Here is an 18389-nt window from a genome sequence, read left to right as displayed (position 1 = left end):
ATTTTTTTTTACATTTTATACAACTTCTTTTTCACTCCATTACATTTATCTGACATCTTTTACTTTTCACATAAAGATGTTTCTACAAAAACATAAAATAAGCCAATGAAATATGATGCACAAAGTTTTTGACTGTTAACCCGGAGAAAGAGCTGCATAACTGAGGCCCAATGTCACGTGAATTTTTAGATTGTTCTGATAATTCCAATCAGATAACTGCTAAAATTACAACATTACAAAAAATATTTAGACCAAAAAAAATCAAGATAAAACTAAATAGAATTTGTGCACTGGTTCTTTAACATGTAAAATGTTTTATGTCACTAATTTTAAAAAAAAATGTGATTAGGCTACTTCTTCCACCTCTATGTGTCTTCAATGTACACCTTGGTTCTGGGCACCAGAGACTGCTGTTGCCAGTAGACAGGGCTGGGACTTCAAGACATTTACATAGGCCTAGTTGTCATTGATGGAACATTGCCATGCGTTTTAATTCTATGACTTAACAAGACCATAATATTTATATCAAATTCAATTTCTACACCTTTAGTTTTAAAATAAATTGTATGCCCATACCCTATGCTGATTGATCGGTTTCAGTCTTTTCGGCACAACCTACATGGTTAGTATAATCTGGATAATATTCTTCACAGCAAGAACAGGAACTGTAAACCCCAGAGGAGAAGAACATTTGTAGCCTACAACCGTGCCTAACATGATGTTCTGTGATATTTGAAGGCTCATTAATGGGCCGGTCCTCCAAATCCAGGCCACTCCCAACTTCTTACCTTATAAATGCCACTGCAGGCCGAAATATCATCTTGTCTGCTGCTACAGAAAGCAATCATTGCAGCATCTGGCTCCTTTCTGCAGGGAAACACGTAAAATCTTCTAGATTCTTCCGACTTCTACTGTGGCTATTGGACCCCAACATAAAATGGAGAAAGACAATTCACTGCAACAGGTAGGCTACGTTTCATTGCAGCATCAGTGTTTAATGCGTCACGTTCACTGACAGGCTGATTTGATTTGTTTAATCGATTTAGAAACTTTTTCTGCTATTTATTTTTATATTTATCATTCATTCGGGAAATACCTTATGAATGAATGAGATAAACTTTTAAAGACCTTAGGGCTTTCCTTTGATTTCGGGCTTAGGGTACATAGAACCTATTTAGCTTTTTACTTAAGCTATAATTTTTTTTATTTTTTTTTTAACAAAACAACTATGTAAAATCAGTGCAATAATAAAAATGTTTACAAGAATAAGCAGGACCATCCCATAAGAAACTGCAGTATATAGATTTAATATTAAATGATAGCTTAATTTAATAAATAATATTTTAAACACTGTGTAAACAAACGTCAAAATAGATCAAAATGTAAAAATAAATACACATCTTTTCATATACCTACAAACATTTGTCCCAGTTGTCTAAAGCCAGTTTACATTATAATTTTGACTAAAGAGGAATCTCCTATGCATACAGAGTTTCAGCAGTTTCATATTCCAGAAGTGTTTGCCTAAAATTTACCTATGGAGCCACCCAACGTGTAAAACCCTCCTTCTACAGCCTACTGGACACTGCCTCCAATTGAATGAAGCTTCTAGTAATGCAGGAAGCAAAGCATTACAGTAATGTCAGGGAGGCAGCACGTCCTCTGGTTGGGTGCAGTAAGTTTTCACTTCATCTGAGACTATTACAATATCTATAAAATTAGGCTACATTGTTTATTATTAAAAAAAAAAAAAAAAAAAAAAAAAAAAAAAAAAAACACCATTCAGAACAGGATTAGAATTATTCCATATTTTTAATTTAATATTTATTAGGTGCTGTGAAAAAAAAAACTTAAGATAGCTGTCAGAGAAATCTTGGACTTCTATCAGCCCACTGGTTTCCTTGTGTCTCCAGGTTTGGACCCATTTCTTTACAGTTCTTCAGACTGTGATTTACATCTAAGTTCAACCCACAATAGGCTCACAGTACTCTGACTTTGATATGACTTTGAGCTGTAATAAAAAAACAAAATTAGGTGTTTCTCATAGTTTCAACTTTTCTCTCCTTTCTTTCAGGTGGACTTGGACCATCTCAGTGAAGCTGCGGTGTAAGTGAAATTTAAATGTAGCAGTTATTTTATGGAATTTACAGAAATGTGTGAATGTGATTTACACATGTCATGAAACAACTGCACACAACTTTAAGATCTTAAAGAAAATACACAAAACACTCAGAGGCCATTGTTAAAAAAAAAAGTATATTGAAAAATATGGAGATTGTCAATTTTGCAGCTATGCCGAAGGAAAAAAAACACAAGAGCACAGCTGTTAAAATAGTAGATAGTAAAATGGAGAACAAAAAAAAAACTAATCCATTGAAGAGTAATCCTTTTTTCCTCGCCAGATGTACACACGGTAAGTTTTCTCGCACAGGAATTTGACCGCTGCCTTTAATCCATCTGCAAGTAGGGAACACAAACTACGAAATTGAGAAAATGAGCACAAGGCAAGTAGAAGCAGTGGACAACCACAGCTGTTGGTTTAGGTGCCTTGCTCAAGAGCAGTTCCACAGCCCTCCACCCACATTTATTTTTCTTCACCAGTCAACAAAGTCAAACGGGCAACCGTTCGGTCCCAAGCCCGTTTCTCAACGGTCAGTGTTCAATAGCTTCATTTCACTTTGAGCCTTTAAAAGCTTTTCAAAACATGAAACAAGGAACTGAAAATAAATCTTTTATGGCACAAAGAACATCCTGGTGAACTTAAGAACCTCTATTTATTAGCCCTGGACACTCTTCATGTGCCTGACCTTTGACCTCTCACACAAAGCTCACATTCAACACGCACTTACGTAATCAGTTACACTACTGGAAACACTGGTTAAGCTTTAAATGAAAATGCATGAGCGTCTGATTACTGAAAACAACTTGTCAACAACCTCAATGTGCTCTGTGACAGGATTGATAGACCCCAGCTGACACCACCCGCACATTACACCCTTCACTCAGTCCCAACACCAGAGTCCCTGACAGAAACTGCCACAGTCAGGATTTGGCTGCAGCATTTTTGTTAAATTTATTTGTCTTTTGTGAGGTTGAATAGTAATTTTCCACTCTCTATTTCAGATGCTCTAAAGTGGATTTGGAGACGGCCCTAAAGGAATGCTCCATTGCCCTCAATCTTTTTCTCAACAACAGATTTGCAGATGCACTGGCTCTTTTAAAACCATTGTAAGTCAACTACACTCTGATAACAACATCTGACTGTGCTATTGATTTAACTTTGGTTTATTGGCTATAACAGTGCATACAGGGTTTTTTTTTATTTCATGAAATGTTGTTGTTGCCTTTTTGTCCTTTAGGAAGAGTCAGAGTATGTACCATGCCATGGGCTACAGTAGCATATTGGTGATGCAGGCGGGTATGACCTTTGAACCTAAGGACATGGATGCTGCCATGACGTCGCTTGGGGAATCCCTGCAGACCTGCCAGAAGTATGGCGCAATAGTTAGAAAACAATGTCATAAAGTTTAAGATGTCTTTATTAAGTTGTGATCATATTTATCGTGTTTTTTTTTAACTTAGATTTCGTAAGAAAACTGGAATAATGGAGAGCTTAGCCAACTTGTGGTATAAAGAGCCAACTGACAGTCTGACAGAAGGTGAGTGACCTACTTATCTGTATGTGCATATATATACATATATATATAGTGGGAAATGACTTCCCATTTAGCCAGAAACAATCAGAAAAAACAAGATGTGGATGCATGTCATTGCTGAGTCACAAAAAACAGATAGTTACCATTTTGTGTAAGACTTTCTTTTTTGACACCACAAGTAAAAGCATTTTTTGGTGTGAAAAATGCATCCATTTTTAATTTTTAACAAAATGTTTCTCTCTTTACTCCTCACTCATCACATGACATTTGATTTTCATTAACAGAGGAGATGCATGCAGAGCTGTGCTATGCTGAAGTTTTGCTGCAGAAAGCTGCCCTCACATTCCTGGATGAAAGTATAATCGGATTCATCAAAGGAGGGATGAGAATCCGAAACAGTTATCAGATTTACAAGTAAGAAGCACTTTAATGACCCCTGACATTTTCATATTGAAGTGAATTCAGGTGCACTTTAAAATGTCGTCTGTTCAAACCAGGGAATGTCACGCCATGGCAAGTGCCATGAAAGATGGGGACAGAGAGAAGAGTACACACATTCATTTTAGGGGCGGGGTCAGCATGGGAATCGGATCATTTAATCTGGTGAGAGCTATTGAAAGCATCCATTCATTCAAAATATCAGAGCAGTTGTGGATAAACATTTTTTAAAAAGCCACTGTTATACGCTGATTGATGCTGGTTTAAGTTGTATTCTAATGAACTAATGCGAACCAACTGATTACGTGTGTTTTTTCCTATCAGATGCTGTCCATGCTTCCATCCAGAGTCCTCAGACTGATGGAGTTTTTGGGATTCTCTGGAGACAGGGTAGGTGATATCACTCTAAATACAACTGCAGATCTCATGTCTTGCGATGATGTAATAAGAGTTTTACTATAAAGGTTTTCAGCTTAAAGATTAGTTTGCTGACTCTCTCACAGGAGATGGGTTTGTCCGAGTTGAGAGAGGGAGCAGCTAGCAACAGCCTGCGCTCGATTCTCAGCACCCTGACTCTGCTGATGTTTCGCCTCTACATCTCAGTGATACTTGGTGAGCAGATTGAAGGGTGGCACTGCAACATCCTCTAGATTTAAGTCCTTCATTTAATTGGAACATAAAACAACATCTCAATATTTTGGAGGTTTTAATGGTCTGAAAATGATTTCTCTGCACTTGGATTCTTCCCTTAGGTACTGGTGAAATAGACCTTACAGAGCCTGAAGCTCTGCTGAAACCCTACACTGAAAAGTTCCCTAATGTGAGCAGTGGGCTTTAGCTGACTAATGCAAATATTGCTGTGTTATTGCTCAATTCGTGAAACTGCATTATTTTGAAGTAATTTGAGGAATTTTTGTCACAGGGAGCCCTCATTCTCTTTTACACTGCAAGAATCGCTGTGCTCAAAGGAAACTTCAGATTTGTGAGTACTGATAATGTTGAGCTGTCAGTCTTTACCACACTGTTGCTTGTGTATATGTTGCAGTAACAGAAAACTGAGCATGTCTGGCCTTCTCTGCAGGCCCAGGAGAAGTTCCTGGCATGTATCGCAACACAGGAAGAGTGGCGTCAAATTCACCACCTGTGCTACTGGGAGCTGATGTGGTCCTACTCCTTTGAACAAAACTGGATTGAGGCTTATCGCTATGCCAACCTGCTCTGCAAAGAGAGCAAGTGGTCCCAGGTATCAAACGTCACCTTTTTACCCATGTTGTCAAATTTCTGTTGTCTCCTGTATTTGTGTTTCTTAGTACAATTTGATTGCTCCTCTCTCGTAGGCCATTTATGTATATCAGAAGGCTGCCATCTTGAGCATGCTCCCAGAGAACGAAATTACTAAACTGGGAGAAAATGTGGTGGAATTATTCCGGTATGTAAAGGGAAAAACAATCAACTATTCTGCAGTTGTGTTTTTAAGAATGACGTAACTGTGAAACGTGGTTTGTAGGCAGGTGGATGGTCTCAGATTGAGAATTGCTGGGAAGTCAATTCCAACGGAGAAGTTTGCAGCAAAGAAGGCTCAGAGATACTCTTCTTCCAACCCAGTGAAACTAGTCGTCCCTGCTTTGGTGAGGACATGTGCGCACTCTTTCAGTGAATCGCAAAGCCTTTTTTTCAGTTGCAAACAAGTATTTTATCTTTTTCCACAGGAAATGATGTACGTGTGGAATGGCTTCACAATCGTCGGCAAAAGACCTGAGCTGACTAAAAACATCCTGTGTACCTTAGAGAAAGCAGAGGAGGAGCTCCAAAAGGATCCAAGTGAGACAAACGGCAGAATTTCAACAGTCTGAATGTTTTTGTTTTTTTAAGTATACCAGCATGGAACTAACAGCTTGTTGTATTGTGTGTAGACCCGTCAGAGTACCACCTGGATGACCAGTGTGTTGTCCAGCTGCTGAAGGGCCTGTGTCTAAGACAGTTGGGGCGTCTGGTCCAGGCTGAGATCTGCTTCAACCATGTCATTTCCAGGTTTGGTCATCTTAAAGCTATTATAACACAAATGCAGCATTAGAGTTGGGAGTCCAATGCAAACATTTTATCAAAAGTATTCAGTTGTCATCAGAAACTTTTTACTGGGAAATTATTAAAAAATTTTCAAATGGAACTATTACATATCCAAGAGCCAATCATATCAATTCTCAAAAATGGAATTAAAAATAGAATTTTCTCTGCATTATTTCCATTATGTTTGAGCTAATTGTTTTGTACATTAGCCAATACCTTTAAAAATATTCCTCTTCAGTCCAATGACTTGCACCCAGTGTATATATTTAATCACCTTAAAATAAAGAATTTGTTGAAGGCCATCACTACAGACCATTAACACTCTGCCCTGTCATGTTATGTCAGTTGTGAAAATTTGATACAGAAATATTTATGCATGAATATTTTCCTCTTTAGTCCACAGATAATAATTTGGATTTCTGTTGATCTGTAATATCAGGCTTAAATTTATCCAAAATGCTTGTGTTTCTTCCAGAAAATATTTGCTGCAAATAAAGTGAGGTTTAGTCAGAAAAAATATTATACAGGACACATTAAACAGGCTACTTCTCTTCATCATCGCCACTCAACTGTCTCACCAGCTGATTCTTTTTTTCTTCACATTCAGTGGCCTATTTGTCAATGAAATTAACATTTTGAAAAGCATCACTGCTCAGAATAAACAGAATTTTTGTTTTTACTTGGTTAATTGCTACATATCGTTTGAATTGTATAAGCTTTATTTTTAATGATAAGATAAATAAAAATGGTTTTGTTCCATTACTGTTCTATAAATACCATGTGTGCATGAAAATTGTACCGCTCTGTATTGTGGTGCACAACTGAAACAAAATTTGGCTGCTGTTGTTGTTGTTGTTGTTGTTGTTGTTGTTTTTTTAACACTCCTGACTAGACCCACTGAAGTATGAAGTTTGGGTTGATATTTTTTGCAGTGAAAAAAAAATCAAGCATGACAACTACCTGGTGCCATTCTCCACATATGAGCTGGGCCTCTTGTACAAGCAGAAAGGTGACATCACCAAGGCCATCAACGTGATTGAAAATATCAAGTAAGTGTTTTCAGCCCATCCAGATCAAATTATTACATTTGGTCTAAAAAAAAACAAAAAACAAGAAAACACCTGCATGTCACCTTCCCTCAAAATCAATGGGTAAAATCTCCAAAATACTAACTGGTTCCAGTTTATATGTAGCAGAGGTAATCCCTCTCTGGAGTTAATGTCAAGGGAAGAAGATGTGCTCAAGTTGAATCAAATGAACCCACACATGCAAAATAACAGCTACTGTTTTAATAGCATGTGCAGTGTCATATTACACAAAGATCTAACACGTGATCTCATGCAGGATGAACTACAAGGACTACAACATGGAGTCAAGGCTACACTTCCGCATGCATGCAGCACTCAACACCATGGGATCCTTCGCAGCCAAACTTCCTCCTTCACGTACGCCAGCTTAAAAGAACCCTTGGCAGAAAGTTTGACGGAAAAGATGGTGGAACCCGACACGACGTCTCTCAACCCTGTTTGTTGCCTTCATCCCTGTGACTGCACTTGAATTCCTCTACATGGCCAGCTACGAGAAAGAGCATGCCCTGGCATACTAACAACCACATAGTTCATTAGTATGCCAGGGCAGAGCTCTGAGTTGTAATCCTGTGTCGTGTTGAAATCTGAAATTTATTTTAAATGTACAGAATTACATTTAAAGCAAGAATACTGAAGTAGCCTCAGCTGGTGACTTGCTTGGAACAACTGTAAGATGTCTTGGTTGTTTTAACTTCATGACTCTGTGGCTCGTGACATCCAGGGAGATGTGAACCTTAGAAAAGACTTTTGTGGAAGAGTTAGCCAGGACATGAATACAATGCATTAATCAAAAAGAAAATATATTGTGGGATTCACTGTACTCCACAACTTTTGCTCTTTGAATTCTCTGAAATATATATTTTTAGCAGTTGTTTTTTTTATCCACAAAATAAGATATATTTAAAAGATATTTGTAAAAGAAAATGTGTCCTCTTCTGCAGCCAACAGTCTTTATGTAAATAACTGTTCATCTTTTTCCTGTGCAATATAAATCTGTATACTCTGGTATTTACTGAATAAATCTTATTAATCCAATTATGTTTTGTATTTAATGACACAATATGTAAGGTATCTGCAAGAACATTTGATAATCGAACTTTTATCAAATACACAATTCCTTTTTAAAGATTTTCCCAAAAGACAGCACTGCATGATAAATGAATGTTCATGTACCATATGAGCTTTGATAAAAAAAAAAAAAAAAAAAAAAAAAAATATATATATATATATATATATATATATATATATATATATATATATATATATATATATATATATATATATATCTTGTGTATAGGAAATATACAAACAGGGGAAGATAATCTTTCCTTTCTTAAAAAATGCAAACTGGTAAGGGAGGTTATAATATCGAACAAGTATAGGTGAGGATGATCACATAAGATCAATATTTAAATATAAGATTGATATTAAAATAGAGTATTCTTCCACCAGTGCAGTGCACACTGAGCCTCTTTTTTTTTCTTCCATTTCTTAAACTGTCAAATACACTAATCTGTTTACATGCATGGCAACAATAACAGAATACCACAGATCACAAATGCCCAATCTCTCAAAGGGTTTTGATATAGCCTACACTTCAGTGGTTAAAAGAAAGTTAATTTTCTCAGATACTGTGGTTAAGTATAATTTTGAGGTACTTGCACCTTATTTGAGCATTTCAATTAAATTGCTACTTTATACCTCCAACACATTTCAGAAGGAAACGTGGTAGCCTACTTTCTACTCTACTACAATTATTTGACAGCTTTAGTTACTTTTCAGAGGAAAATTTAACACAACAGATGATACAACAAGCTTTAAGAAACTACACATTGTTAAAGAATAATCATGTGGTTTCCAACCTTTTCTGCTTTTGATGTCTTACGAACAGCAGTGTGTAGTTGCTGCCACATTTCAGATGTGTATGAGTTGTTAACAGCTCCAAGAAAACAGTGATTCCCTCTAAACTTATCACATGGTTCCATTTCATTTCATTTAATTTTCTGCTCAAGTGAGCCAATATTTTAGCAAAACTCAAATATTAAAGGAAAAGCCCAGCTTCTGGAAACATTTTTTCTGATCAGAATTTTCTTTTTCCTTTTTTTATTCTCTCAGTAATCATCTGAGGACCCGTCAGATTTATCTGCTGTCCCTGTATATAAAAATAGTTGTTCAAAATAGCAGCTACAACAGTAACGCGCTGCTTTCACACTGATGCTTGAGTATTAATAATCCAATCATGTCATACATATATAGAGGTAATATTGTAGTGTCAGCTAAAAAAAAAAGAGCCAAAACAGTACTTTTACTTTAAAACTTTAAATACGTTCAGCTGCTTCTGTACTTTAACTTTAAAAAAAAAAGGATGTTTTATGCAGGATTTCTACTTGTGATCGAGTACTTTTCCATCGGTTGAAGGACGTGAAGACGACTCTCCACCACTGTACACAGGTGTGCCCCTGTGACGCTGTGGTGTGTGTGTGAGACGATCAGCTGACCGCCGGGGGGGGAGGAAGACGAAAGAAGATGGAAGGGAACAGAGACGAAGCTGAAAAATGTATAAATATAGCGACGAGAGCCGTCGAAGCCGGCGATAAAGAGAAAGCGCGGAAGTTTCTCGTCAAAGCGGAGAAGCTGTACCCAACTGACAGAGCCAAAGGTGAGGGCGGTTGTGTCTGACTGTGTCCGTGGAGAACGCATAAACAAAAGGCAGACAGGGTTTGAAGGTGGAAGCAGTGACTGGCTGGTTTCCCAGCTTGGGCGCCAGCATAAAGTTGACAATCCTGATGGTTTAGATGCAGAAGCTCTTTCTCAGTCTTTGTCTCGTGGTTTGGATGAGCGCAGTGAATTTCTCCTCGTTAGCTATTTGCTGGCAGACCGTTTTACAAAATTACTTTTTAATAACATTGCTGATTGAAGTAATCATGACATGACCTGAAAGGAATTTTCATTCAACAAGTTAAGAAGCAGCGAAAACAGACAAGGACTTTTTTTTTATTTTATTTTTTATTTTTTTTTATAAACATTAACTGCACTGATGGATGTTTTTGTATTCGGGCAGAAGTGGCACAGAGTTGGTTTACTCTACTGTAGAACAGTGCAAATGTAATCTTCAGATTGGTCTTGCCGTGTGAGGTGAGGTCGTGTGTCACATCTTCTTATACTGCTATCCAGGGCATCCCACATTTAGGGTTGAGAGGAGAAGGCAGGCTAAAGAGGTTCTTGTCGCTTTCTGGTTGTCAGTGTGGGACTAATAGCTGTACAGTCAGCTGCAGTAACCACATAGAGGTTGGGTCCGCATGTCTCAGCAAGTTCACAACTGTCATACAGTCATTGAATTATCTAGCATCAGCAAGTTGGTTATCAACCAGATCTGTCAGGTAGGATATTCCGGTCTGTCGTGAATGGGTTTACATTTGAAGAAGAAAGATTGTACAAAGTCGTTGTGTGATCATGCATCATATTACAGCATTTAGAGGCGTGTATTTGATCCTAAATATGTTTTGGAACATGGGAATTCATAATTGTTTACATTCATTACTGACGATTTGAAATACCGGTCTTTTTCAGGGTATTGGGGGACATGACAACTTAACGGGCATTATGTATGGAATGGGACACGGGTGTTACTCTATCATGGAGAGGAGCACCATCATTTTCACCTGTATATTGTGTGTAGTACGGGCAGTTATCCAAAGTCTTATCCAAAAAAGACGAAACATTATGAAAGAGGCATGGCACACTTAGCAAGCTGCTTAGATTATCTAGTGAATCAAGAAAAATGACTCCACATACAGATTAATAACACAGCCAAACGTACAATATATTTGTCACACTAGTAAAGGCAAGGGAATGCATCAAAACATGACCCCTATTTCGACACCTCATGTTAGTGAAGACATCGTACATGCTATCATAAGAAGAAGAAAAAAGAAGCACACTGCTGGATCAGATTTAGTGAGCTTAATTTTAGTTTATAACCCCTTTCTCTTTTCTTTAGCGTTGTTGGATGCATTAACGAGGAACGGGAGCTCAGCGGGTAATGGCGCATATCGCAGGAGACCAGCAGAACGTTCAGAAACCTCCGATGCTCAGCCAGAAAGAGAGAGCCAAGAATCTGGAGGAGGCGACTCTTCGAAGGGCTTCACGAAGGAGCAGGTCGAAGGTGTGCAAAGGTGAGCCTCGTAGGACACACTTGGTTTCACCCGTTTCTTTTTCCCGTTAGTTGGTACTGTAAGCTGTCGCACTTCAATTGGCTATTTTTGTTCTCCCCTACAATGGACCCTGTGACAGCACTGCTGTTTCTTTCATACTTGATCAATCCTTTCATCTGAGGCTAAAGGAGGACACTGTAGTCTCTGCACTGTTGTACACAAACAGCTACTGCTATGGGAACCTCTCCATCTTGATGTATTTCCCATGAGGGTGGGGAGTAAGAGAGATTCAGCAGAGTGAGCTAGATACCAGTGAAGCTGCGGTGTAAGTGAAATTTAAATGTAGCAGTTATTTTATGGAATTTACAGAAATGTGTGAATGTGATTTACACATGTCATGAAACAACTGCACACAACTTTAAGATCTTAAAGAAAATACACAAAACACTCACAGACCATTGTTAAAAAAAAGTATATTGAAAAATATGGAGATTGTCAATTTTGCAGCTATGCCAAAGGAAAAAAAACACAAGAGCACAGCTGTTAAAATAGTAGATAGTAAAATGGAGAACAAAACAAAAACCTAATCCATTGAAGAGTAATCCTTTTTTCCTCGCCAGATGTACACACGGTAAGTTTTCTCGCACAGGAATTTGACCGCTGCATTTAATCCATCTGCAAGTAGGGAACACAAACTACGAAATTGAGAAAATGAGGACAAGGCAAGTAGAAGCAGTGGACAACCACAGCTGTTGGTTTAGGTGCCTTGCTCAAGAGCAGTTCCACAGCCCTCCACCCACATTTATTTTTCTTCACCAGTCAACAAAGTCAAACGGGCAACCGTTCGGTCCCAAGCCCGTTTCTCAACCTCTAATGGTCAGTGTTCAATAGCTTCATTTAAATTTAAGCCCTTAAAAGCTTTTCAAAACATGAAACAAGGAACTGAAAAATAAATCTTTTATGGCACAAAGAACATCCTGGTGAACTTAAGAACCTCTATTTATTAGCCCTGGACACTCTTCATGTGCCTGACCTTTGACCTCTCACACAAAGCTCACATTCAACACGCACTTACAGTTACACTACTGGAAACACTGGTTAAGCTTTAAATGAAAATGCATGAGCGTCTGATTACTGAAAACAACTTGTCAACAACCTCAATGTGCTCTGTGACAGGATTGATAGACCCCAGCTGACACCACCCGCACATTACACCCTTCACTCAGTCCCAACACCAGAGTCCCTGACAGAAACTGCCACAGTCAGGATTTGGCTGCAGCATTTTTGTTAAATTTATTTGTCTTTTGTGAGGTTGAATAGTAATTTTCCACTCTCTATTTCAGATGCTCTGAAGTGGATTTGGAGACGGCTCTAAAGGAATGCTCCATTGCCCTCAATCTTTTTCTCAACAACAGATTTGCAGATGCACTGGCTCTTTTAAAACCATTGTAAGTCAACTACACTCTGATAACAACATCTGACTGTGCAATTGATTTAACTTTGGTTTATTGGCTATAACAGTGCATACAGGGTTTTTTTTTATTTCATGAAATGTTGTTGTTGCCTTTTTGTCCTTTAGGAAGAGTCAGAGTATGTACCATGCCATGGGCTACAGTAGCATATTGGTGATGCAGGCGGGTATGACCTTTGAACCTAAGGACATGGATGCTGCCATGACGTCGCTTGAGGAATCCCTGCAGACCTGCCAGAAGTATGGCGCAATAGTTAGAAAACAATGTCATAAAGTTTAAGATGTCTTTATTAAGTTGTGATCATATTTATCGTGTTTTTTTTAACTTAGATTTCGTAAGAAAACTGGAATAATGGAGAGCTTAGCCAACTTGTGGTATAAAGAGCCAACTGACAGTCTGACAGAAGGTGAGTGACCTACTTATCTGTATGTGCATATATATACATATATATATATATAGTGGAAAATGACTTCCCATTTAGCCAGAAACAATCAGAAAAAACAAGATGTGGATGCATGTCATTGCTGAGTCACAAAAAACAGATAGTTACCATTTTGTGCAAGATTTTCTTTTTTGACACCACAAGTAAAAGCATTTTTTGGTGTGAAAAATGCATCCATTTTTAATTTTTAACAAAATGTTTCTCTCTTTACTCCTCACTCATCACATGACATTTGATTTTCATTAACAGAGGAGATGCATGCAGAGCTGTGCTATGCTGAAGTTTTGCTGCAGAAAGCTGCCCTCACATTCCTGGATGAAAGTATAATCGGATTCATCAAAGGAGGGATGAGAATCCGAAACAGTTATCAGATTTACAAGTAAGAAGCACTTTAATGACCCCTGACATTTTCATATTGAAGTGAATTCAGGTGCACTTTAAAATGTCGTCTGTTCAAACCAGGGAATGTCACGCCATGGCAAGTGCCATGAAAGATGGGGACAGAGAGAAGAGTACACACATTCATTTTAGGGGCGGGGTCAGCATGGGAATCGGATCATTTAATCTGGTGAGAGCTACTGAAAGCATCCATTCATTCAAAATATCAGAGCAGTTGTGGATAAACATTTTTTAAAAAGCCACTGTTATACGCTGATTAATGCTGGTTTAAGTTGTATTCTAATGAACTAACGTGAACCAACTGATTACGTGTGTTTTTTCCTATCAGATGCTGTCCATGCTTCCATCCAGAGTCCTCAGACTGATGGAGTTTTTGGGATTCTCTGGAGACAGGGTAGGTGATATCACTCTAAATACAACTGCAGATCTCATGTCTTGCGATGATGTAATAAGAGTTTTACTATAAAGGTTTTCAGCTTAAAGATTAGTTTGCTGACTCTCTCACAGGAGATGGGTTTGTCCGAGTTGAGAGAGGGAGCAGCTAGCAACAGCCTGCGCTCGATTCTCAGCACCCTGACTCTGCTGATGTTTCGCCTCTACATCTCAGTGATACTTGGTGAGCAGATTGAAGGGTGGCACTGCAATATCCTCTAGATTTAAGTCCTTCATTTAATTGGAACATAAAACAACATCTCAATATTTTGGAGGTTTTAATGGTCTGAAAATGATTTCTCTGCACTTGGATTCTTCCCTTAGGTACTGGTGAAATAGACCTTACAGAGCCTGAAGCTCTGCTGAAACCCTACACTGAAAAGTTCCCTAATGTGAGCAGTGGGCTTTAGCTGACTAATGCAAATATTGCTGTGTTATTGCTCAATTCGTGAAACTGCATTATTTTGAAGTAATTTGAGGAATTTTTGTCACAGGGAGCCCTCATTCTCTTTTACACTGCAAGAATCGCTGTGCTCAAAGGAAACTTCAGATTTGTGAGTACTGATAATGTTGAGCTGTCAGTCTTTACCACACTGTTGCTTGTGTATATGTTGCAGTAACAGAAAACTGAGCATGTCTGGCCTTCTCTGCAGGCCCAGGAGAAGTTCCTGGCATGTATCGCAACACAGGAAGAGTGGCGTCAAATTCACCACCTGTGCTACTGGGAGCTGATGTGGTCCTACTCCTTTGAACAAAACTGGATTGAGGCTTATCGCTATGCCAACCTGCTCTGCAAAGAGAGCAAGTGGTCCCAGGTATCAAACGTCACCTTTTTACCCATGTTGTCAAATTTCTGTTGTCTCCTGTATTTGTGTTTCTTAGTACAATTTGATTGCTCCTCTCTCGTAGGCCATTTATGTATATCAGAAGGCTGCCATCTTGAGCATGCTCCCAGAGAACGAAATTACTAAACTGGGAGAAAATGTGGTGGAATTATTCCGGTATGTAAAGGGAAAAACAATCAACTATTCTGCAGTTGTGTTTTTAAGAATGACGTAACTGTGAAACGTGGTTTGTAGGCAGGTGGATGGTCTCAGATTGAGAATTGCTGGGAAGTCAATTCCAACGGAGAAGTTTGCAGCAAAGAAGGCTCAGAGATACTCTTCTTCCAACCCAGTGAAACTAGTCGTCCCTGCTTTGGTGAGGACATGTGCGCACTCTTTCAGTGAATCGCAAAGCCTTTTTTTCAGTTGCAAACAAGTATTTTATCTTTTTCCACAGGAAATGATGTACGTGTGGAATGGCTTCACAATCGTCGGCAAAATACCTGAGCTGACTAAAAACATCCTGTGTACCTTAGAGAAAGCAGAGGAGGAGCTCCAAAAGGATCCAAGTGAGACAAACGGCAGAATTTCAACAGTCTGAATGTTTTTGTTTTTTTAAGTATACCAGCATGGAACTAACAGCTTGTTGTATTGTGTGTAGACCCGTCAGAGTACCACCTGGATGACCAGTGTGTTGTCCAGCTGCTGAAGGGCCTGTGTCTAAGACAGTTGGGGCGTCTGGTCCAGGCTGAGATCTGCTTCAACCATGTCATTTCCAGGTTTGGTCATCTTAAAGCTATTATAACACAAATGCAGCATTAGAGTTGGGAGTCCAATGCAAACATTTTATCAAAAGTATTCAGTTGTCATCAGAAACTTTTTACTGGGGAATTATTAATTTTTTTTCAAATGGAGCTATTACATATCCAAGAGCCAATCATATCAATTCTCAAAAATGGAATTAAAAATAGAATTTTCTCTGCATTATTTCCATTATGTTTGAGCTAATTGTTTTGTACATTAGCCAATACCTTTAAAAATATTCCTCTTCAGTCCAATGACTTGCACCCAGTGTATATATTTAATCACCTTAAAATAAAGAATTTGTTGAAGGCCATCACTACAGACCATTAACACTCTGCCCTGTCATGTTATGTCAGTTGTGAAAATTTGATACAGAAATATTTATGCATGAATATTTTCCTCTTTAGTCCACAGATAATAATTTGGATTTCTGTTGATCTGTAATATCAGGCTTAAATTTATCCAAAATGCTTGTGTTTCTTCCAGAAAATATTTGCTGCAAATAAAGTGAGGTTTAGTCAGAAAAAATATTATACAGGACACATTAAACAGGCTACTTCTCTTCATCATCGCCACTCAACTGTCTCACCAGCTGATTCTTTTTTTCTTCACATTCAGTGGCCTATTTGTCAATGAAATTAACATTTTGAAAAGCATCACTGCTCAGAATAAACAGAATTTTTGTTTTTACTTGGTTAATTGCTACATATCGTTTGAATTGTATAAGCTTTATTTTTAATGATAAGATAAATAAAAATGGTTTTGTTCCATTACTGTTCTATAAATACCATGTGTGCATGAAAATTGTACCGCTCTGTATTGTGGTGCACAACTGAAACAAAATTTGGCTGCTGTTGTTGTTGTTGTTGTTGTTGTTGTTGTTTTTTTAACACTCCTGACTAGACCCACTGAAGTATGAAGTTTGGGTTGATATTTTTTGCAGTGAAAAAAAAATCAAGCATGACAACTACCTGGTGCCATTCTCCACATATGAGCTGGGCCTCTTGTACAAGCAGAAAGGTGACATCACCAAGGCCATCAACGTGATTGAAAATATCAAGTAAGTGTTTTCAGCCCATCCAGATCAAATTATTACATTTGGTCTAAAAAAAAACAAAAAACAAGAAAACACCTGCATGTCACCTTCCCTCAAAATCAATGGGTAAAATCTCCAAAATACTAACTGGTTCCAGTTTATATGTAGCAGAGGTAATCCCTCTCTGGAGTTAATGTCAAGGGAAGAAGATGTGCTCAAGTTGAATCAAATGAACCCACACATGCAAAATAACAGCTACTGTTTTAATAGCATGTGCAGTGTCATATTACACAAAGATCTAACACGTGATCTCATGCAGGATGAACTACAAGGACTACAACATGGAGTCAAGGCTACACTTCCGCATGCATGCAGCACTCAACACCATGGGATCCTTCGCAGCCAAACTTCCTCCTTCACGTACGCCAGCTTAAAAGAACCCTTGGCAGAAAGTTTGACGGAAAAGATGGTGGAACCCGACACGACGTCTCTCAACCCTGTTTGTTGCCTTCATCCCTGTGACTGCACTTGAATTCCTCTACATGGCCAGCTACGAGAAAGAGCATGCCCTGGCATACTAACAACCACATAGTTCATTAGTATGCCAGGGCAGAGCTCTGAGTTGTAATCCTGTGTCGTGTTGAAATCTGAAATTTATTTTAAATGTACAGAATTACATTTAAAGCAAGAATACTGAAGTAGCCTCAGCTGGTGACTTGCTTGGAACAACTGTAAGATGTCTTGGTTGTTTTAACTTCATGACTCTGTGGCTCGTGACATCCAGGGAGATGTGAACCTTAGAAAAGACTTTTGTGGAAGAGTTAGCCAGGACATGAATACAATGCATTAATCAAAAAGAAAATATATTGTGGGATTCACTGTACTCCACAACTTTTGCTCTTTGAATTCTCTGAAATATATATTTTTAGCAGTTGTTTTTTTTATCCACAAAATAAGATATATTTAAAAGATATTTGTAAAAGAAAATGTGTCCTCTTCTGCAGCCAACAGTCTTTATGTAAATAACTGTTCATCTTTTTCCTGTGCAATATAAATCTGTATACTCTGGTATTTACTGAATAAATCTTATTAATCCAATTATGTTTTGTATTTAATGACACAATATGTAAGGTATCTGCAAGAACATTTGATAATCGAACTTTTATCAAATACACAATTCCTTTTTAAAGATTTTCCCAAAAGACAGCACTGCATGATAAATGAATGTTCATGTACCATATGAGCTTTGATAAAAAAAAAAAAAAAAAAAAAAAAAAAAAATATATATATATATATATATATATATATATATATATATCTTGTGTATAGGAAATATACAAACAGGGGAAGATAATCTTTCCTTTCTTAAAAAATGCAAACTGGTAAGGGAGGTTATAATATCGAACAAGTATAGGTGAGGATGATCACATAAGATCAATATTTAAATATAAGATTGATATTAAAATAGAGTATTCTTCCACCAGTGCAGTGCGCACTGAGCCTCTTTTTTTTTCTTCCATTTCTTAAACTGTCAAATACACTAATCTGTTTACATGCATGGCAACAATAACAGAATA

General features: G+C 37.9%; 2 protein-coding genes across 2 annotated transcripts; both read left to right on the top strand.

Moving 5' to 3' along the window:
• Positions 1 to 3133: 3133 nt before the first annotated feature.
• LOC138209550 (tetratricopeptide repeat protein 39B-like) lies at positions 3134 to 8278 on the top strand. Its single transcript, XM_069168209.1, has 16 exons — positions 3134 to 3228; positions 3360 to 3491; positions 3583 to 3659; positions 3941 to 4070; positions 4154 to 4259; positions 4419 to 4484; positions 4598 to 4706; positions 4847 to 4914; positions 5017 to 5076; positions 5176 to 5337; positions 5432 to 5523; positions 5602 to 5722; positions 5804 to 5915; positions 6008 to 6125; positions 7094 to 7210; positions 7506 to 8278. Exons 2-16 carry the CDS (start codon positions 3373 to 3375, stop codon positions 7618 to 7620), a joined length of 1572 nt encoding a protein of 523 aa, XP_069024310.1. The 5' UTR covers positions 3134 to 3228; positions 3360 to 3372; the 3' UTR covers positions 7621 to 8278.
• A 1467-nt stretch (positions 8279 to 9745) lies between these two features.
• LOC138209474 (tetratricopeptide repeat protein 39B-like) lies at positions 9746 to 17904 on the top strand. The gene is made up of 18 exons (XM_069168084.1): positions 9746 to 9908; positions 11250 to 11424; positions 12747 to 12851; positions 12983 to 13114; positions 13205 to 13281; positions 13567 to 13696; positions 13780 to 13885; positions 14045 to 14110; positions 14224 to 14332; positions 14473 to 14540; positions 14643 to 14702; positions 14802 to 14963; positions 15058 to 15149; positions 15228 to 15348; positions 15430 to 15541; positions 15634 to 15751; positions 16720 to 16836; positions 17132 to 17904. The coding sequence occupies exons 1-18, from the start codon at positions 9776 to 9778 to the stop codon at positions 17244 to 17246; spliced, it is 1998 nt and encodes a 665-aa protein (XP_069024185.1). The 5' UTR covers positions 9746 to 9775; the 3' UTR covers positions 17247 to 17904.
• Positions 17905 to 18389: the final 485 nt, after the last annotated feature.

Source organism: Embiotoca jacksoni, unplaced genomic scaffold (assembly GCF_022577435.1).
Source record: "Embiotoca jacksoni isolate LCO1_2020_lvr unplaced genomic scaffold, fEmbJac1.0.p SCAF_4, whole genome shotgun sequence".
In the NCBI taxonomy this organism is placed as follows: domain Eukaryota; kingdom Metazoa; phylum Chordata; class Actinopteri; family Embiotocidae; genus Embiotoca; species Embiotoca jacksoni.
Note: the sequence above shows the minus strand (reverse complement) of the source record. Positions and strands in the feature narration are given on the sequence as shown.